Raw genomic sequence first — 23,455 nt, 5'->3', positions numbered from 1 at the left:
CGGCAGACAATGTAACTTACAGTGAAACCATTAATTTATTAAATCAACAATTTATTGTAAGACTAGGTGGTTTTATGATTAATATGGCATGTATGTACAGCAAGGAGTCTAGTGTAGTTATATTTCAGCATCTATAAACTAGCATTTTTACGTACGAAAAATTTTGGCATAAAAGTCTATTAATTTCATCATCGTTTTAGCTGAATATAGACACAAAGGATAATAATCATAACATTGTCTGGAATCTGCATCATGAAACTTATTAAAACTAAGGCCGCGCTCGAATGATTGTTTAATCTTGGTGGAAATGTTTTTGTTATATTCTATGCTGTATCTGTAAAAAAAGGAAAAAAATAGTTATGTTAATTTCACTTTGAAAATAGGAACACATACATTTAAAAACATACTGGATGAACTCATACATTGCATTTGCCGCACTATTCTCAGACTCCGCACCAGCCGCGAGCTGACATATGAGAGATAGCAAACATTTCAAGGGGTCTCGTTTCAAGAGTCTGGACCAATCTATTTTGTTTTCGAAATTCTGTAAAATAAGTAATAAAAGTTTTTTAGTATTGAATTCACAAACTGATTTATTTTTGCCTATAAATGTATAGTGTAAAGGTATAAGAATCACTCGGAAAACAGGAAATGTCGAGTACCATTTGACTCAGTTTAGAAAACTGTGTGTGTGTGTGTGTGTGTGTGTGTGTGTGTGCGTGTGTGTGTGTGTGCGTGTGTGTGTGTGCGTGTGTGTGTGTGCGTGTGTGTGTGTGTGCGTGTGTGTGTGTGTGTGCGTGTGTGTGTGTGTTCGTGCGTGTTTTTTTGTACGAGTAGAGAAATCAATCTGCTGAGCACCTTAGAAGATACGGTACTATCAGGCACCTGAGAAGACAATTCAAGGAGTGGGTTTTAGGTATCCTGACCCCCTAATGGGGCGTGAGGATCCCGGCCCACTAAAACCCTACTCGAGTCTCCAGCCCCAATCTCCCCTGGCACCACCTTATCGGTATTACTTCAGAGAGGGGCTATTGTGCTTAACGCACACTCTTAGATAACTACTGGACTATGGTAGTTAGGCTGTTTATTCGCCGTTGATCGGCTTTCCAGCGGTTTTGTAGCTCAAGTACGATCTGGGTAGCAGCCGCATTGACCGCTCCCCAGACGTTCGAGCTAGAACACATCCTTTGGACTAAGTTATCTGGAGTAGTGTCCTGTCCGCTAACTGCCATCATGTTGCTTCTCACGCCCGCGAAACGAGGGCATATGAAGAAAGCATGTTCTGCAGTTTCCTCAATGTCCACGCATTCGGGACACGCTGGGGACTCCGCATGCCCAAACTTGTGCAGATACTGTCTAAAATAACCATGCCCTGACAGAATCTGTGTCACGTGGAAGTTGACTTCGCCGTGGCGCCTGTTGACCCATCCGGATAGTTCCAGGATAAGTCGATGTGTCCACCGGCCTTTTGTGGAATCAGACCATGCCCGCTGCCATGTGATCATCGAGGCCGATCTTGTGGTACTCCGTATGCCTCTAGTTCCACGTTGGTTGAAGCACTCTACGTCGTCGCTGATGATGATACCAATAGGCATCATACCCGTTAAGACGCAGACTGCGTCATGTGAAACTGTGCGATACGCACTCGCCACTCTTAAGCACATGAGACGATAGGTGCTTTCCAGCTTAGCTAGATAGCTTTTGGTACCTAACGCCGATGACCACACCGGCCCGCCATACCTGAGTATGGACTGGACCACGTTGGCTAAAAGCCTTCGCTTGCTGCCATATACCGCAGAGCTATTAGACTTCATACGAGACAATGCCGAAATAGCTGTGGAAGCCTTCTTGCAGGCATAGTCGACGTGGCTCCCGAACTTGAGCTTGTCGTCGACCATGACTCCAAGGAGTTTTAAGGACCGCGTTGACGAAATAGTGCAGTCCCCGACGCTGATATTTGTTTGCTGCACCGACTTGCGGTTGTTCACCACGACAACCTCCGTTTTATGATGCGCTAGGTCCAGTTTCCTGGATCGCATCCAATCTTGAACAAAGCTTATAGAGTGGGCAGCCGTCAACTCAACCTCTCTGATAGATTCACCTTAGACTTCCAAGGTGATATCATCCGCAAAGCCGACAATCACTACCCCTACCGAGAACTTTAGTTTCAACACCTCGTCATACATGACGTTCCACAACACCGGGCCCAGCATGGAACCTTGCGAAACCCCTGAGGTGATTGGAACGCATTTCTGACCCTCCTCCGTGTTGTAGCATAGCACACGATTCTGGAAATAATTTTCCAGGGGACACTCGGAGATTTTCCCGGCTTCGGCAATAGGACCAGGTTCTGTCGCTTCCATCTGTCCGGGAAGTGGCCATCTTCCAGGCATCTATTCATTACTGCCCCGAATAATTCGGGAGCCCCTAGAATAGCCGCTTTAATGGCCATATTCGAGATACCGTCTGGCCCCAGTGCCTTGCTCACCTTTAGGGATTTAGCGATCTCAATGAGTTACTCATTCGTAACCGTCACTTCCTCCCCGACCTCCAAACCGCCGTCGCCCACGTTACTTTGGATGTTCGGCTGGGAGGCCGACCATCCTACCCTATGGTCTGAGATACTGGAACGTCGGCCGTGGGACGACTCAGCGGCCTGGGGTCAGGGCCTTGGCTCGTGACGCGGAAAGAGGCCCTCGATGATCCGCTCCAGCACCTCTGGCGATTGCTCTGCGGGCGCCATCACGCCCTTGGTCTTTGCCATTACGATCCTGTAGGCATCATCCCACGGGTTCGCATTGGCACTAGCACATAACCTTTCAAAGCAGGGTCGTTTACTAGCTTTTATCCCGCTCTTAAGCGCTGCGTGTGCGGCAACAAGTGCTATTCGACATTTAGCCCTGCCTTCGTCCGAACGAGCTCTTTGTATAATTCTCCTCGCACGAAAGCACGCTCCGCGGAGTACCGCAATTTCATCTGTCCACCAGTAAGCCGGTGACCTGCCATACCTAGGTCGACCTTTTCTAGGCATGGTAGCGTCACACGATCTCGACAGTACCTCAACTAAATGATCAGCGTTAGGATCGGGCATACCGCGATCACCGCACTCTCTCCGGATCGCTTCCACAAATATTTCGGGATCAAAGTATGATGTCTTCCATCCACGGGTGGTTGGAGTGTTGGCTCTACTCGCCGCCTGCCGCCTCGTTATCTGACCGACACCATCGCGGACCGCCTGATGGTCACTGTGAGTGTAGCCATTGTCTACCCTCCAGTCTCCTACCAGACCAGGACTGCCGAAAGTCACGTCGATGATAGACTCCGCACCGTTCCTACTGAAGGTACTTGTGTTGCCGACGCACAGTGGGACGGCTTCAAAAATAGTGAGACATAAGTAATAGCATCGAAACCTTAAGACATGGCATAACAGTTGCTTCAGAAAAGTTTCTCCATTCAAAAAGCACTTTCTAGTGGCGAAAAAATATTCGGACATTAGGGTGTCCCTAATCAAATACAAAAAATATTTTCTCTATTTTAAGTCAGAAATGATTGCTACCTACAGAAAAGTTGTAGCTAAACTATTTTTGAGAAACTTTGTTCAATACTGAAAATTTCTATCTCTTACCTGAAAGAAGTTATAGAGCCAAACTCTTAGGGACACCCTTCAAAACAGTTTTTACGATCTAGCTCTTTAATAACGCTTCGTATGCTTTTCAAATGTTCTAAGAAATTATTAATCACATTAAATTGCATATTTTCGTCGAAGACAGTAGAGCTCTATCTTTTTCCCTTTAGCAGCTGTCACTGGTTTTTTAATTTTTACATGTAATCTTTAAGGGGGTGTAACTCGGGGGAGAGCAGCTAGGAGCAGCTAATCTCAGTTATTTTTTGTGAATCAATTTATGCTGTATCCTATCATGTACGATTTGGGGCGGAACAACATCTGAGAAAAGTAACCATGAAGGCAACCGTTTCTAAAGCTGAAAACTATGGAAACCATAGTTTTGTACCGCTTTCGCATGTTCTCAGAATTAAATCAGCAATTTTTTTAATGGTAATCTGGTGACCAGATACAAAACCTGTCAAGACTTTAGTCAATTGTTTTTTTTTCGAAAAACTAGAGATCGTCAAAATATATAACCTACGGCAAAATGTGCAACCCGCCAGCGCACACCGCATTTTAATCCATGAGGCAGCAATCGTTCTTCCGATTACTACTTTGTCGAAAAAACCTCAAGATTGTCGAAATAAGGACATAAAAAGGTTTTGGGAACCTAGAGCAAGAATGTGTGCACGGTATGAATGTTTGATTTAACATAGTTTTTTTATGCGCTTTCTATTCTCAATAAGGAAGCCACAAATCAAGATATTTTTAACAGACTGGACCACGTTGGCTAAAAGCCTTCGCTTGCTGTCATATACCGCAGAGCTATTAGACTTCATACGAGACAATGCCGAAATAGCTGTGGAAGCCTTCTTGCAGGCATAGTCGACGTGGCTCCCGAACTTGAGCTTGTCGTCGACCATGACTCCAAGCAGTTTTAAGGACCGCGTTGATGAAATAGTGCAGTCCCCGACGCTGATATTTGCTTGCCGCACCGACTTGCGGTTGTTCACCACGACAACCTCCGTTTTAGGATGCGCTAGGTCCAGTTTCCTGGATCGCATCCAATCTTCAACAAAGCTTATAAAGTGGGCAGCCGTCAACTCAACTTCTCTGATAGATTCACCTTAGACTTCCAAGGTGATATCATCCGCAAAGCCGACAATCACTACCCCTACCGGGAACTTTAGCTTCAACACCTCGTCATACATGACGTTCCACAACACCGGGCCCAGTATGGAACCTTGCGAAACCCCTGAGGTGATTGGAATGCATTTCTGACCCTCCTCCGTGTTGTAGCATAGCACACGATTCTGGAAATAATTTTCCAGGATCCTGTACAGCGACACCGGCACTTGAACGTTCTGAAGCGAGTTGGCTATGGAGATCCATTGATATCTTCCATACAGAAAGTCTGTAAAAAATATGCCGTTCAGTGAAACTGCAGTGAAAGAACCAGTTCTTTCAACCAATACCATAAATGAAGATAAACAAGGTTAGTAAGGTGAAAATAAAAAATATAGAAAAAGGAAAAAAAATACAAAAATTACAAAACTAAACTACAACACATTCATCGACTTATATAAAATGCTATTTAACTGCAATATATTGATTGTTTTGCTTTGCGGAAACAGAACAAAACTATGGTTTCCATAGTTTTCAGCTTTAGAAACGCCTACATGGTAACTTTTGAAGTAGGACTACTTCTTTGATTTCTATATTGGGGTGCACTTTAGAAAAACGAAAAGGGAACATGTAACGAAAAGTGGTTTTGGTTTGTACGCTTATAACTCAGTCATCCGTCAACAGATTCTAGAGATATTGGTATCAATCGATTGGAAATTTTCCAAAAAATCCATTACAACACAGTAGATTACATTTTTCCCTAACAGACGTTTAATAATTGAGAAAATATGATTCGAATATTTAATATTTCATTATTTGCATTTTTTTGCCTTCCCACGTCAGTGCTTCCCTAGCACGGATGACAGAAATATATTCGAGATGAGCTATGGGTTTTTTTTTTTTTTATAATACTTTTCAGCCTGCTTTTTTTTTTTTTTAGATAATAATTACAATATTTCCTTACATACTAAAATTAAAAACTAAATCCAAATTTTCCAAACGTTTTTCTAAAGAATGATCTCTGATTCCAGCGTTTACTTCTTAGAATGTTTTTAAAAACAAATAACGATGCATTTTTGTAGTGAATCATATTATAGCCTGTTACCTCTGATACAATCCAATAAGCTGTTTTCAATTGTTTGTTTCCGTTTGCTATATACATGTTCAGTACTTCTGTTGAGTTTCCTACTCGTACTTTTAATTTGTTTTTAACTATATTTTCTACCCACATCCACACTTCTTTTGATTTCATACAATTTGTTATTCTATGGTGATTAGTATCAATAGCGTTACACAATTCGCATTGATTGTTCGTTTGTCCTCTTATTTTGTGCCGACTTAATTTTTCATTATTGGGAAAGATATCATTTAAGACTTCAAAAAGAATCGATTTAGTATCAGAAGCAACAAAATTCACGCTCATATTTTCCCATGTCTCGATCCAGTTACACTGGGGTAAATTTACTTCCATTTTTGGAATAATTGTTTTGTTAGTCATTAGGCTGGCATATATTAAGGAGGCTGTATTGAGAAACTGAGATCTCTTAATTTCAATTGCAATGTTGATCCAATTACTTGTGTTGCTAGTTAAACTATATTTGGCCCTAAAATTTATCAAAAAATGTTCTGGATGTTTATGTTCTCCGTGAGGTCCATAAAGAAGCTTTTTTATAAATAATGCTTTCAATTTTTCATCCGCATCTACTAACCCTAATCCACCTTTCTCCTGTGGCATATATAATTGAGCAGATGGAACTTTAAAAATTTGAGATCCCCAGAAATAGCGTAAAATAAACTTTCTTATCTCATCTAAGTGTTCTTTTTCTGGAGCCAGAATCTGACCTATATACCATAGCTTGGCAAGTATAAAGATGTTCAAAATCCATGTTTTTTGTACAAAATTAAGATTTCTTAGGCCAATGGAGTGTAGTCTGGCTTTTCACGCACATATTAGGATATCGTAATTTTTTTTAACAGTTAGTCTCCAGTTTTCGCAAATCCACATGCCTAAAACCTTTAAGTTTCTTTCTTCTCGAATCATTTGTGGTCCCAATATACAGTTATTGAACCTTATATAGACAGACTTATTCATGTTAAGCCTAATACCGGCCCAGTTCCCATATCTTTTTATTTTAAGCAGAATATCATCGAACTCTTCATTCGTTCTGATTATTATTGATAAATCATCCGCGTAAGCCACAACTTTCACGAATTTATTATCAATTAATAAACCTTTCACTGAATTATAGATTTGCCGAATTAACGGCTCCAAATAAATAGCAAATAAAATCATTGACAAGGGACAACCCTGTCGAACAGATTTCCGAATTTTAAAGCTATTTGTAAAATGTCCATTAAATAAAATTTTCACTGAGGCATTTTTGTACAAGTTCCTAATGCATTGAACGATTTCTCGCGGAAACCCGTATTTTTCTAATATCTTCCACAAAACTTCATGATCCACGTTATCAAACGCTTTTTCCATATCTAGGCTTACTAAAGCAGTTTTAAATTTTTTCGAAGCACTAGCCTTGGCTAAAACACACCTCAACTGATCAAGACTATCAATACATGATTTACTACCAACACATGCAGTTTGTCCTTCTTCTAAAATGTTTTCCATGACTGTCTGAATACGATTAGCAAGAATTTTTGTAAAAATTTTGTAATCGCAATTTAAGAGACTAATTGGCCGAAAATTCGAAATTTTGTTCGGGTTTCCAGATTTCGGTATTAACGTTATAAATCCTTCACAAAAGGCTGAAGGAGGAACAACGTTACCATTTAATAGGCTGTTGAATAGTTTAATCAGATCTCTCTTAATCAAATCGAAATGCTTACTGTAGAACTCGTAACTAATTCCGTCCGGTCCCGGGGTCTTTTTTTTCGTGCAGCTATCGATAGTTTTTTTTAGCTCGTCTTCTGTAATCTCCCTTGTCATATTTAAAGATTCACCTTGATTTAGCTATTTTTTAACGAAATTTAACGAATCAGAAGCATCATTGAGAGTTTCACATTTTTCGAATGCTAAAAAATACTCAAATAAATATCGTTTTAAATTATCGGTTCCTACAACTTCAGTATCTCTATCTAGCAATTTTTCAATTCTATTGGATTTTGCTCTCTTTTGTTGTCCAATTATTTGGTAAATGCTTATTTTTTCATCATTCAGAACGCTATCGCTTGATAATTTTAGTTCTAAATGTTTTAACTTTTCCGTTTCAATTTTGTATATAAGGGCTTTAGTGAAATTCATTTCTTCTGTAACATCTTCACCTGAGTTCTGACTGCTCGACAGCTCTACCAATGTTCTGTATAGTTCACTTTTTCTTTCTGCGATATCAAGGTTAAATTCTATGGCTTTCATTTTGTAAAACTGTTTGACTTTGGTCTTGAATTGTCTAGTCCACCAATCACTAAAATTGTTATTGTAACTTGTTCGTTGTTGAAGAGCTTCATATTCAAAACAAAATTCATTCTCGCAAAAGTCACCTTCTATGAAAGACCTGTTGATCTTCCAATATCCTTTTCCATAATGAAAACCTAAATCAGCTCTATCAATCCTGATCTTCATTAGCTTAGCTCTGTGATCCGAAAACGGAACACTCATCGTTTTGAATTCTAATACTGAATCAACAAAAGCTTGTGACGCATAAAATCTATCGATTCTTGATGCAGAAGAACCTCTAAAAAACGAGAACTCAGCTGCTTGTCTTTTGACACATAACTCAATATCTTTCAGCGATAACCCTGTTACTAGAGCACGTAGGCTATTACAATAGTTTTTAGTGGTTCCTTTATTATCACTTGGCTCTAATATACAATTAAAATCCCCACCAATCACATGATATTTTACCCCAGACTTATTAAAATGAAGCGCCACATCGTTTGAGAATAGATTATCTCTCTCTTTCTTGTTTTGGAAGCCAGCATGTACGTAAATATTAATATAGTTAATACCATTCACTTTAACCGAGGTTATTCTACCATTTGGGTCACAAATGATGTCACTGTACGAAAGTCCACGTCGAATCAATATTGCTGTACCATGATTTTTTGCAACGTTCACGATTGAGTCATGAGTGTGTATAAAACCAAAATTTCTGAAGGCTACCTCCTGACAAAAAATTATATCCGAATCGCTATTTCTAATAAAGTCTCCGAACAAAGACTGTTTGAGCCGAGTCTGAATGGCATTCAAATTGATAGTGGACACAATACTCGAGTAGAAAGACATTTTGATTAGATACTTTTACTTTTTTTTTACTACTGAGCGAGATCGGCTTCTGCTGCTGGCCATTTTAGACAATGCGAAGAGAGTATCCTTTTCTACTGTTTCAGCCGTATCATTTGGTGAAATAGATACTTCACCTTTACCCATGATTTCGACTTTTCTAGACATTTTCTTTTCCCTGGATCGACTAGCTCTTGATGAAATTTTACTCACGGTATTTTCTCTCAAGGGCGAGACGCTCATATCGATGTCATCCATTGTTTTCTGTGATACCACTTGTTTCTGCTGCAGCTTGAGTACAGCTACCTCGTTACGGTTTTCGTTATTAGCAGCTTCCTCACTGCCAAGTCCATTGTGGCGAGTTAAACCTTTCACGACATCTGCGTAGGGTGTTGGCTGATTTCCTTGACCGACCTCTTCCTGAGACTGTAACCTTTGCTGTACCGACACCTTTGTCGGGCATTCCGCTTTCACGTGACCCTCTTGTTTACAGATGAAGCAACGATTTCGTAGTCCCTCGTAGAATATACGGCATTTAAAATGTCCTATATACATCGCTGGAGGGATCTCAGATTTCACCTCCATGTGTATTCCACGTGTACCACTATACGCATCGAAACTGAGGTCTGAAGGCAATTTTTCTCGAACTAGCTGACGTATGATGCCAAATTTTGCCATTGCTGCTGCGATTTCGTCGTCTGTCACTTCCGGGGGAAGATTGAAAATCTTGACATAGCGGAAAAAACCATCAGCCACTGCAACGTGTACTGTTACTTCGCGGCCATCTTCATACTTAAAAATTTCCGTTGCTTTCAATCGTTTTGTTGTTTCCTTCAAAGCATTCTCGTCCTTGAACTTTACGAAGAAAGCATTCTCCGCTGGATCGCGATACACGGAATGTACTTCGGAGTCCTTGATTCCCAAATCTTTTGCGATGAAACTGACCGCTTCCTTTAATGAAGGCATGGTTCCAGATCTTCCGAATTCGAATCCTACGGTGTTCTTCTTTTGTCTACGATCCATTATATTACTTGCGTATTCAAATCCGTTTATTTAAAAAGAACAATACCAGTGATCTTGATCACAGGCAAAAAGAAAGAGTAACGATCGCCACTAGCTATCCAGAAAAGCGTGTGAACACGATCGCTTCTCGTCTTCAACTGGGGTTAAACTTCCTTTCCTTACCTTCTTCGGTCACCGGCTTTCGTTGGCGAAACATCAGCCAGCAGCAGCTGGCTTGCGACGCATCGGACAGCCAGTTTTCGAGACACATCGGTGGCAAATTGGCAATTTTAAAGGTTGTATTTGAAACTTTGTTTGCCTTTGCCTCGGTGTGCGTCATCAGTCGGTTGCCGGCTTTCGTTGGCAAAACACCAATCAGCAGCTACCTTGCGACGCATCGGACAGCCAGTTTTCGAGACACATCGGTGGCAATTTTAAAGGTTGTATTTGAAACATTATTTGCCTTTGCCTCGGTGTGCGTCATCAGTCGGTCGCCGGCTTTCGTTGGAGACACGTCATCCAGGCAGCTAGCTTGCGACTCATAACATCATAAACATAAAAGTCTATCTTGATTACAGATCCTACCAGTAGCGTTTGTCCCATAAACAGTATTCCCACCATTAATCCACACACCAATAACCTATCTGATGGACGAAAATAGACAATGGACACCACGAGTTAGAAATTTGAGAATTCGAGAATAACAAACGGACCTTTGCAGGTCCACTATTTAAATTAGCATGCATGAAATTATGAATTTCTCACATGTAAGAACACAATCCTTTTCTTTTCGTTACTCGCGTCAACTCCGATTTATAGGCATGCTAAAACGTAACAGAATTCTCTCGAATACTAATGCCACTTGGTGAAAAACTTATGGAACTTTTTCCACCATTTGTCTGCGGATCAACCTTACTGAAAACAGTAATTTTATTTATTGCTATATTCCCGAGATATACCGAGATAAAGTCAACGGTTCACAGGTGTTGTACAAAATACAACCGCGCAAGTAAACCTTCCGTTACTGCGCAACTGGCGAATCTATTATATGAAATTCGTACAAAAATCACCGGTTTTGGCATTGGGAGACGAATTGCTCTACATTCGTAGTCCTACTTCAAGCCTGCGCCCGTGCCACTAGGCATGGGCCCTTATACTTTTCTCAGATGTTCCACAGTGTTCCGCCCCAAATCGTACATGATAGGATACAGCATAAATTGATTCACAAAAAATAACTGAGATTAGCTGCTCCTAGCTGCTCTCCCCCGAGTTACACCCCCTTAAAGATTACATGTAAAAATTAAAAAACCAGTGACAGCTGCTAAAGGGAAAAAGATAGAGCTCTACTGTCTTTGACCAAAATATGCAATTTAATGTGAATAATAATTTCTTAGAACATTTGAAAAGCATACGAAGCGTTATTAAAGAGCTAGATCGTAAAAACTGTTTTGAAGGGTGTCCCTAAGAGTTTGGCTCTATAACTTCTTTCAGGTAAGAGATAGAAATTTTCAGTATTGAACAAAGTTTCCCAAAAATAGTTTAGCTACAACTTTTCTGTAGGTAGCAATCATTTCTGACTTAAAATAGAGAAAATATTTTTTGTATTTGATTAGGGACACCCTAATGTCCGAATATTTTTTCACCACTAGAAAGTGCTTTTTGAATGGAGAAACTTTTCTGAAGCAACTGTTATGCTATGTCTCTCTATGTCCTATGTCTATGTCTCTATGTCTCTCTATGTCTATGCTATGTCCGAGACCCAGTTGCCGTTTCCGGCAGGGAAGCGATATGGATCCGAGATTATGGCAATGTCCATTGCTGACTCGGAAACTGCTTAGTGTAACAGCTGCAGTGGTTCAGGTTGAGTTGTGTCACTTGCACTATGAACGTGGCTTAGTCGCCGGCACACCGGCCGGGCACCTTGGGCCTCCCGTTACGTGCTTTGCGTCCCGTTTACCGGTACAGATCTGGCACTTGGAAGGCTCCGCGCAGTCCCTTGCTTTATGGACAGCACTGCCACATCTCCTGCACAACTGGCTCCTATCTGGCCCCTTGCAGTTCCAGGCTTTATGTCCGTGCTCGAAGCACCGGAAGCAAGCTTCCGACTGCTTGAGCACGCTCATTGGGCACATACCGACCACCCCACTTTTAGCCTAGCAGCTTTCAGGGCTTTGTTTCCGTCAGTCAGCGGAAGTCGTATGGTGGCTACCAGGGTCCCGGCTGGACCCTTGCGTAGGCGAACCGCCTCCGTTGCCACCACCACTCCATTTTGCTCTTTGAGAGCTTGTACGACCTCGCGCACTACGGGAATCTCGTCCAGGTTCTTAAGCTGGAGAGTCACTTCTGGTGTGAGAGCACGTGCCTGCACTCCGTCCCCGAGCACTCCTTCCGCTATGGACTTGTATGCGGAACTCTTCTTGGTGGCGTCCCTCTTTAACTCGAGGATCATATCGCCCGTGCCTGAGCGGCGGATGCTCCGTACGTCCGCGCCCAGGTCCTTGAGTAGGGCGTCTCCTCTCATGGCCTTCAGAACCTCCGAGTATTTCGACCCGTCGATTTTCAGGATAAGAGCGTCGCCCTTCTTCGCTCGCTTCCTTGCCGGTTTAGGTGGAGCAGTTTTTTTACAGGAGCCTCCTCCACCTTTTCTCTTGGCCTTAACCTCGGTCCACGGGCCACCTGTCTTGGAGCTTCCCGCTGGTTCATCGGTTAGCTCTGCCAACCCGCTAGCCTGAGGGCTTTTACCGATCAGGCGTATTTTCGGTCCACCAGGGGTGCTATCCCCCGGGGACTGTCTCAGACGCTTGGCAGACGCCTTACCGCTGCTGGTAGCGCTTTCCGTGGCCTCCTGGACCGCGTTGCGACGTGTTTTTGGTCGCTGCATTCAAGATTCTCCCAAGCATGAGCAAGCTCTGCTTCAGGTCCTAGGAAAAATTGCTGCGACCTGACGTGAACTCGATTAATACATCGAGCTGCTGTGACGCTGCTACCACTTTGGGTACAGCGTCTCTGTTCTTCTCCATCGCCCTGATTAGCGCTGGGCCGTTCATCGCTGTGTCCGGCGTGGTAGGCATACCGCTGCCTTTGCCACCCACACTAGCGCTCCTAGTTGCATCTTGGTGGAGAACGCTGGATGCCTCCTCTCGCGAACGGGTTTCCACCGTATCTACACTTGTTGTATTTTTGATTTTGTTTTCCATAAGAATCCCACGAGTTGAGGGGAAAGAAAAGTCTGCCACATCAGAGCCCCGGTAAGGGCTGATTACTGTGGAGGGCGCTCTGGTACTCCACAGGCTCCGTTTGAGGCTGAGTATTTATAGAACCCCCCCCCCCATCATTCATCCCTCGGCACGGGTCGCATGACAACTTGGATTAGGGGTTTATCCATTCATGTTTTTACTTTTAGCCATGGATAACAGCTGTTAAAACCATCCTCCTTTGGGGGCTTTGGACCCTCTGCTCAGGTGCTCAGTATTTTCAGGTTCATCGAACATGCTTCTACCGAGAGCCGTCATTTGCAGGCAGAGAGTTTGCATGAGTGCCCCCTTCTCTGTCCGCATACGACCCTAGTTTCCACCGGTAGTCCGATTTCCACTAAGGAACGTATCCCGGATGATACCACGAGGAGGTAGAGATACGAATTGCTAAATAAGAGGCTGTGGAACTCCGTGGTAGTTCTGGAGCGCATTATTCAACCATCCGTATGTATGTATGCATGTATGTATGTATGTATGTATGTATGTATGTATGTATGTATGTATGTATGTATGTATGTATGTATGTATGTATATATGTATGTATGTATGTATGTATGTATGTATGTATGTATGTATGTATGTATGTATGTATGTATGTATGTATGTATGTATGTATGTATGTATGTATGTATGTATGTATGTATGTATGTATGTATGTATGTATGTATGTATGTATGTATGTATGTATGTATGTATGTATGTATGTATGTATGTATGTATGTATGTATGTATGTATGTATGTATGTATGTATGTATGTATGTATGTATGTATGGATTTATGTATGTATGTATGTATGTATGTATGTATGTATGTATGTATGTATTCATGTATGTATGTATGTATTTATTTATTTATTTATCGTGGCCAATCAATATTGTAGGTCATTTTAAGTAACACTTACTTTTATCTTACATTCTAGCTTATAAACCCTTGTGTTGGCGACGATCTTTCCCTACGTAAAAGGGCGACGGGGTATCCGTGTACCAAGACTTATTGTTATGCTTAAACAACTAGATAGAACCAAGCAATGTTCAGCAAAGTTGTACATTTTGGTAAAAGCTAAAAGATGGCATGTATGGATTTGTGAACCATCCTTCCGTTTCCCGGAAACGGCTTCCCGAAGTTACAAGGAAAGTGACATTCAAGGTTGGTTGATTATGAAAGAACGCAACAATGCGGGATCCAAGAAACAGTTATAGATGATTGAATCCTCTCTCTGTTGCTATCGCAACAGAAAGACAATTTCCGATTCCTTAACAACGTAATATTTTACTTACTCCAGCTGTAGACGCTGTTAAAAAATTCCTATTGTGTATATAACATCGCAATAATTAGTCACTTAAATATACATGTACTTTATGCTTCTGTATTATGTTCAGTTTCATAACGAAGTAATAATTTTTATATCACTTACGTTTAGTATCTTTTCCAAATGCAATATTTACTCTCAGTTAGCTCGAGTTAGTACTGTAGTTTTAGTTTCTGTTTAGGTGTAATTAGTATATAATTTTTAACAAACCTCCTATGCATTTAGATTACAATATAATCACCTTTCTAAACCACGATTGATGCAATTAAGGTACAGAACAATGTTACAGTGTTTTTAGATAAGCTAATTGCTTTTAATTAATTTTAATTTATATAGTTTTAATGCACTTAAGATAAGAATTTTACTAGTTTTTAAGATTCAACTCTTTAGTCGTTCACACAACGCTAGTTTTGTTGCTTACTTTCTGCTGTCATGTTTGTCACTTTCAGCTTTATCCCACCGGTTCACTGACATTACGAACGAATTACGGTTTCAACGTAATGTTGACGAAGGTGCGTCGCAACGGAACGTTGTGACACTCCCCCCGGTATTTCGAGGTCAATGGTCCGAAGATGTACATAGATTTGCACCGACGTCTAACACTGCAAGCTTCACCGCGGGTCTTTCGAAAACTCCATGTTTAGTGTGCACTACTGCACGTCGCACCTGCCCATCTATAGAGCGGATTGCACGCACCACACGACCTTTCGGCCAACAGTTCCTTGGCAGTGCGTCGTCTACGATGACAACGATATCTCCTTCGGCGATCGGTTTGGCTCGGTTGAACCACTTCGTCCTCCGTGTAAGTGTGGGCAGGAACTCAGCTATCCAACGACGCCAAAATCGGTTAGCATAAACCTGGGACATCTTCCAGGTGTGCTTCACGGCGTAGCTACTGTCGTCGAAGGCGATCGGGGGCTTAGAACCGAATCTGACGAACCGATCAAGATATCATTCGGAGTGAGCGCTTGGGAAAACTCATCGTTAAGTGGTAATTCGGTCAGAGGTCGGGCGTTGATAATAAGCTCGATTTCGGTGAGTGTGTTTCTTTGTATTTCGTCAGTGGGTGTGCGGGTGACTTGGAGGTGCTTCAAGGCTTTCTTCACGGATTGAACGAGGTGTTCCCAGACTCCGCCAAAATGTGGTGATGCGGGCGGGTTGAACGACCATTTCGTATCAGGTGTGATGAAATAGTCCATCAGTTTGTCCTGGTTCACTTGCTGTAAGGCTTCCTTCAGCTCGCGACTAGCTCCGATGAAGTTGGTGCCGCGATCGCTAACTATCTGCACTGGGGTACCTCTTCGGGCGATGAAGTTTCGGATGGCAAGGATGCACGAGTCGGTGGTGAGGCTATGGGCGACTTCGAGATGTACTGCTCGCATAGTTAGACAGGTCACTAGTACACCCCAACGTTTTTCAGTCCTTCTACCGACAACAACGTGCATTGGTCCGAAGTAGTCGATACCGACGTAGGAGAAAGGACGACAGAAGGCACGCAAACGCTCGGACGGTAGACCAGACATCTCCGGGGCTTCGGGCTTCACCTGACGAATCTTGCAGAGCTGGCACCGTTCTCGAACACGTTTGTAGGCCGATTTCAGTCCTGGAATGTAGAATCTGCGCCGGATCTCGTTAAGCGTTGTCTGATGATTCATGTGACAGAACTTCTGGTGGATACTAGCTATGATAAGGTCCGTAACCGGATGTTGCTTGGGCAAGAGGATTGGATGCTTTGTGCACTCCTCCACATGTGTGCATTCATCTATGCGACCTTTCATTCGCAACAGTCCATCTCCATCGATGAATGGGCTAAGTTTGTACAACGAACTACTCTTCGGCAACACGTGTTTCCAGGGTAACGGCTTCGGCTTCAGCAGCAGGGCTTTTTCTTTATCGAATTCCGAATCTTGCACCGCCTGGAGGATGAAGAGCTCCGCCTTCTCAAATTCCTCTTGCGTTAGAGGTCCGGCGACGATAGACTCCTTCAATAATGTCCTGCGTAGATTCGACGGAAATCGTTGAACGAATGCTACATGTCGCAGTAGTCGCTTCCACTTCGAGAAGTCTTCCCACCGGAATAGGGCGCGCTCAACGGAATGGTGCAATACATGTGGTCGCTTTTCTTCTGCGGTCTGTTCGAATTTGGATTGGATGACAGGCCATTCCTTTTTCGATCCCCACAGGAAGTCAGGACCACGGAACCAGCGACTAGTAGGAGAGAGATCCGGCAGCTTCTGCCATTTCGTTGCCTCGTCAGCGATGTTAAGCTTTGTTGGGACCCAGCTCCATTCCGATGTCTCTGTCAACTCCAGCATCTCGCTAATCCGCACCGCGACGAATGGATTATATTTCCGGTGATCGGAATTAAGCCAACAGAGGACATTTCGTGAATCTGTCCAGAAAAATCGTTGCGCAGGTTTCAGTTTGTGTGTCTCCATAACGTCGTTTACTAGGCGGGCTCCGATGACTGCAGCTTGTAGTTCTAGTCTGGGAATCGACACGAATCGCAGCGGAGCCACTCTTGTCTTCGCGCGGATCAGAACGCAATCCACTTCACCGTCTTCCTCGAACCGCAGATAGGCAACTGCAGCAAAACCGTTCTCCGACGCATCCACAAACACATGTAGCTGGATCGCATTCCGATCACTTAAGCTCGTTTTCATCCGGTAACACCTTGGCACGCTGACAGATTCCACTTGCGGAAGGACGTGTAACCATGTATGCCATTTCTCAAACTGCTCGTTCTTGATGGGTTCGTCCCAACTTACACCACTCCGCCAGATTTCCTGCTGCAATATCTTCAGGAACATTAGGAAATGAGCCAGTAGACCCAGTGGATCGTAGATCGTCATTAGTGTGCTTAGGATTTGTCTTTTCGTTGGAACGATGCCACCTTGCAGTAGTTCGGCGTTGATTCTCGGAGATATCTTGAAGGTGAACGTATCGGTCGCAGTACACCACCACAAGCCAAGAACTTTCTCCGTCGCCATCTCACTCGACAGGTTTAAACTCTTTTCGCCGGGATTTGCTTCCAATTGCTGCAATACTCGATTCGAGTTCGACAGCCAGTTCCGTATCTCGAACCCCGCTTCCGCGTGGACGTGCCGGACATCTTTCGCTAGCTGTATCGCCTCTTCTTCTGTTTCTACACTGGAAAGCATGTCATCGACGTAATGCTCGTTCACTATCGCTTCGATTGCCCTCGGGAACTGTTCCTGGAACCGCTGCGCATCGTAGTTTTTAACATACTACGCACAGCTTGGTGAGCACGTCGCTCCGAAGGTCATTACTTTCGTAACGTAGACATCTGGACTGCGGTCTTGTTCTCCGTTCCGCCACAAGAATCTCAAACACTGTTGATCGAGCCGGTTCATCAAGATCTGGAGGAACATTTCTCGAATGTCACCTGTGATGGCGATGCGGAACTCTCGAAAACGCTGTAGTACGGATACCAAAGAGGTTAGTTGATCCGGTCCTGTTAGCAGGAACGAATTCAGCGAAACTCCCGAGACTTTAGCGGCTGCATCCCAAACTAAGCGCATCTTTTTTGGTTTGTTAAGATTAACTACCGGAAAGATTGGGAAATACCAAACCCGATCGAATTTCTCTGCCAATTGACATTTCGTTAGCTTCTCGATGTACCCGGCCCTTTCGTAATCCCGAAGCTTCTGCTTCACCGATTGAGCTAGTTCAGGGTCCCGCTGCATACGCTTCTCCAAGCAGACCAGTCGTCTCATCGCCATCGATTTGCTATCTGGCAGACGAACATCATCGTACCGCCAAAGTAGTCCGGTTTCCATTCGCTTCCCTTTCACACGCGTTAAGGATCTCAGTAACTGTTCCGCTCGCTCGTCGTTCTTCGACAACAGTGGTTTGACGGAATTCGTTACTCCGGTGCTGTCCAGAGACATGTATGCTTTCACGAGACCGTGAAGATCTGCCTCTCTCCGCTCGCAGCACGGACACACGTGGAAGCTGTGGTGCGCCGTGAAGTTTGTCGATGGTTGAGAAGCTTTAGAGCATGGTCCGTACACTATCCAACCTAAGCGGGTTCTAGCAGCGATCGGTTCGACTTTTCCGCCTTCTCTACTGTCTAACGCATAACCCAAGCGACAGTTGTCCATTCCGATGAGTATCCGTGGCTGGACGTTGCAATAGGAGTCCGCTGGCACGTTTTCCAAGTGGATATAGTCCAATGCTAGCTCCGCCCTTGACAACGTTTGCTGCGGTAGTGCAAGACTCTCCACCTTGTGCACTTTCAGCACTCCGGAAATCTCCATCGCTAGCATCACGGAACTCATTTCGTGTCGTTGATGATCTCCCGTCCAACCTAGACACAAGGGATACGGTTCACCGTCGAGATCCAATTCTCTCAACAAGCTGTGCTCCATTAGCGTCGCTGATGAGCCTTCGTCCAAGAAAGCGAAGGTACGAACGGACTTGCCTCGTCCATGGAGGATTACTGGGACGTAGCGGAAGAGAACTTTGCTAGCGTAGCTGACGTGAGTATTGCAGTGTTCGGCAACTGTGTCTGCAGCGACCCTGGAATCCGATGTTCGGGAGTTTTCTGTTTTCTGGTATCTGAAATCATCATGTAACAGCTCGTGATGCATATATGAGCAGCCGTTTCTTCCGCAAGCTCGCTTTACTGCGCACGCTCCGAAATGCTTCGCCAGACACTTCCGGCACAGTTTTTTCTGCTTCAGCGCTGCCCACCTTGCCCCAATATCTAGCCTTTGAAATTTCCTACATGACCCCACGCTGCTACATTCTCCTTGGCAAATCACACACGGCTTTCCGGTTTTCTTGGAGATCACCGTAGAGGTCGTCGATGCTATTGATGCCTGGTCAAAGTTGGATTGGAGGTGAACATGAACTTCCTCCTTCCTCACGCGCCTTTCAGGCTTGCTAGTATACACACCGACTGTCGACGGAATCGTTACCACGCACGCTGCTTCCACTAGTGTCTCTAACCATTTGCTGAAGTCTTCTAGTGTAACCGTCTTCAACGTCTGACGATGTTTGGCCCAGTCGAGCTTCACAGTTGGTGGCAGTCTCTCGACAAGTTCTTGAAGGAGTGCTACGTTGCATAGATGCTCGTTCAACCCGCAGGCTACGATCGTTGCACACATGTTCTGGACTGCAATACCGAAGTCGATCAGAGTTCCTAGTTTCTCCGTCTTCGGCGCAGGCATTTGCCGAATCTTGCCGACTAGCGTGTTGACGATAACCTCGCGTCGGCCGTACAACATTCGCAAAGTCTTGATAACGCCTTCAAGTCCCGCTGGATGTAACAGCCGGCTTCGAACTGTCTCGAGAGCTCTCCCCCTCAAACTACGCTGAAGTCTAAGCAGGTTTTCCTCATCGCTGAAGCCACACATCCGTGTACTGCTCTCGTACGTCGAGATGAAGAGGGGCCACTCTTCCGAATTTCCCGAAAACGTAGGCAACTCCTTCGACACCGCGTGCCGTGCGGCCAATTGACTTCGGCTGAGTTCGTTGGGATCAGCATCCGAAAGATTGGACCGACTTCTGTTGATCTCCATCGCCTTATTCTCTCCTCCAGAGTCCTCGTTTGCTGCTCCTGCTTCTCTGACATCTCTGCAAGCTGCCTTTCCAATTTTGCCATCGCCGTTTCCACCTCACTCGATGACCGGTTATCCTTTCTTCCTACTACCGTCGAATTTGCAGTCGGTGGAGCGATAGGAACGCTCAGCTCCTCACGTATCTCTCGCTCTCTAACTGCCAAACGGCACTCGAACTGGGATTTGAGTTCTTTCACCACGGAAAGTAGCTCACGATCTTTTTCTTCAAGCAGCACCTGGTACGCCCGCTGCTGTTCATCGAACCTTGTCTGCATCTGGTCCAACTTCTTCTGAAATTCGCTGAGTTGTTTAGCTTGCTCCTGTTCGCCTTTCGACTTGGAATCCGTTCCATCCCTTGCAAGATTTGTGACGGTGACCGATGGGATTTGAGTTAACCGTTTAGCCACGCACTCAGAACAACTCCAATCTCTCTCCTCGATGTCCTCATTCACACCCACGCGCTCGAAATGGAACCATAATCCGCACTCGTCGCAGCATACCATCCGGCTATTATCCGGATCCCAGCACACACCACAACTCACACTTCGCATTGCCTTTGGCGGCATAATTCGAGCCTTCCCGATCGCGAAATAAACGAATTTTTTAAATTGTTGCTATCGCAACAGAAAGACAATTTCCGATTCCTTAACAACGTAATATTTTATTTACTCCAGCTGTAGACGCTGTTAAAAAATCAAAGGGGTTGTGTACAAGACACGACCGCATATATAGGTGACGCAGGACTACGTAAGTCTCTTTGTAGAGATAGTGGCAAGTATTCATGCTTGTAATCATTCGATTCTTCATGTATACATGCTATATGCAACATATTTACATGCTACATGCGTTGTATGTAACATTTATCAAAGTAGTAACATTGCACACGTTCAATTCTCAAAAGATTTTGCATTTGAAAACAATTTAACAAAATCAAGAACACAAATTATTGCTTTGCTGCTACCTTACTGAAATTAAAGATTGTTTTCATTATCCATGGTTTCCCACGTTGAAGGGATTTTACCAATTCAATCAAATTTTATCAACAGCACATCTTTCCACTACTCGACTACTCTGTATTCATACAGAGTCGTATTATAACCGAACACTACAGCTGTAGCACATTTTTCCAACACAGACATCAAATTCGCCGAGGTTTAATCGTCTCGCAGTAAAGAATTTGCGATCTGTTGGGACAACGAGCTTGTGTCATTTTTTCTGGCACACTTCCCTAACACAGACATCAAATTGGACTAGGTTTAATCGCGTTCGTAAAAAATCTGTTGGCACGAGGGGGCTTTGTCACTCTTTCTGGCGTACTTCCCAAGCAAGGACATCAAAATGGTTTAGGTTTAACCGCGGTGTTAAGAAATCTTGTTGGAATGTGGAAACTTGGTCACTTGTTTTGGCTTACTTCCCAAGCACAGATATCAAATTGGTATAGGTTTAGATCATCGCAAAGAATCTTCCAACCAATCACGAAGCGAGAATTCTGGTAAAACATAGGTTCATTATTTTCAATTTTTCAATAATTCAACATCAAGAATCCATACTTTTCTTCATTTGGGTCAATTCTTAGAAGATTTTCCGATCGATTGGTGTAAGAATATTGAAAATCGATCAGAAAACCGCTGAGCTATTAGCGCTCAAAACCTTTCATTTTTCGTGACGCTCACATTTTTCGATTTTTTGGAATGACACCCTATCTCAAAACTTGCCCTAAGACGTAGTCATACGTCAAAATTCCTATTGTGTATATAACATCGCAATAATTAGTCACTTAAATATACATGTACTTTATGCTTCTGTATTATGTTCAGTTTCATAACGAAGTAATAATTTTTATATCACTTACGTTTAGTATCTTTCCCAAATGCAATATTTACTCTCAGTTAGCTCGATTCCGCCTTATGATTTCAACAGATCCTGATTATTCGCTGACCGTACTGTAGTTTTAGTTTCTGTTTAGGTGTAATTAGAATATAATTTTTTACAAACCTCCTATGCATTTAGATTACAATATAATCACCTTCCTAAACCACGATTGATGCAATTAAGGTACAGAACAATGTTACAGTGTTTTTAGATAAGCTAATTGCTTTTAATTAATTTTAATTTATATAGTTTTAATGCACTTAAGATAAGAATTTTACTAGTTTTTAAGATTCAACCCTTTAGACGTTCACACAACGCTAGTTTTGTTGTTTACTTTCTGCTGTCATGTTTGTCACTTTCAGCTTTATCCCACCGGTTCACTGACATTACGAACGAATTACGGTTTCAACGTAATGTTGACGAAGGTGCGTCGCAACGGAACGTTGTGACACTCTCTATCTCTCTATCTTTCTCCTCTCTCTCTCCCTCTCTCTCTCTCTCTCTCTCTCTCTCTCTCTCTCTCTCTCTCTCTGCTGACTCTGGGTAGACTACGGTAGAGTTATAGCAATATTTTGTCATATTCAGAAATTAATTATTTCCTCTATGTGCTTTCGGAACCTATTCTATGGCTATGGAATGGACATTATCACTTTATTGAATTGATTTGTATTCCATTAACATGCTCATAAAATTCTGAAAACTCTGATATGTAACATGATTACTTTTTGTTGGAATCGGAGATTGTCCACTTTCTTGGGACATTCGGAACTTGTTTCCGGCACAACGGAGACTCTATCCGAAAGTTCATGCGCACTCTTTTTTAGTTCTTGTCTAAACCTACAACTTTGCTGAACATTGTTTAATTCTATTGTGTCGTTTAAGCTATGTAAAAAGAATGGATACACGGGTACCCCGTCGTCCTTTTACTGGGTATAAATTGTATTTGACCCATGGTATATCTCTTAATCAAATCTCTCAAAATTTGCGCTAAGTTGTTCATCTTGACCCCTTAGAAGTAGTTAGACAGTTTCCTACATGACTTTATTAATATTTGAACATCAAAAAGGGTACACGGGTACCCCGTCGCCTACATTAGGGTTAAATCGATGTTAGGAAATATTACTGCGCAGTAAATTACAGAAGCATTGCTTAAATTTTATTTTAGACATTGTTTTTTTATTGATTAGAGATTTTAGACATTGTGACCTGAATAAATGATTATAATAAAAAGATAACAAAAAAATATGTCATTTAGATAGCAATAATAGAATTTGTTATATTTTTGATCAGACAAAATAATTAGACTAACAGAATTATTACAAGTTTTGTTCTTAATTAAAAATTTGTTATAATATTGTCATAGAACAATTCTAACTAATAAAACGGTTTGTCTCGACTATTTTTCATTGCAATGAAATTTTGCTATACATTGGAACTACGCACGGATTCATTTTCCATGAAACACATTT

General features: G+C 42.9%; 1 protein-coding gene across 1 annotated transcript in view; it reads right to left on the bottom strand.

Moving 5' to 3' along the window:
• Positions 1-147: 147 nt before the first annotated feature.
• Positions 148-23,455, bottom strand: part of LOC128735875 (uncharacterized) — a gene marked incomplete at its 5' end in the record, with an annotated part of 96,359 nt that continues 73,051 nt past the window's right edge. Inside the window, 2 exon segments of the mRNA XM_053830358.1 lie at positions 148-334; positions 408-544. Coding sequence (XP_053686333.1) covers positions 148-334; positions 408-544 — 324 coding nt within the window.

This window comes from Sabethes cyaneus, chromosome 2 (genome assembly GCF_943734655.1).
Source record: "Sabethes cyaneus chromosome 2, idSabCyanKW18_F2, whole genome shotgun sequence".
NCBI lineage: Eukaryota > Metazoa > Arthropoda > Insecta > Diptera > Culicidae > Sabethes > Sabethes cyaneus.
The sequence above is the reverse complement of the archived record's forward strand: the minus strand, read 5'-3'. Positions and strand labels throughout refer to the sequence as shown.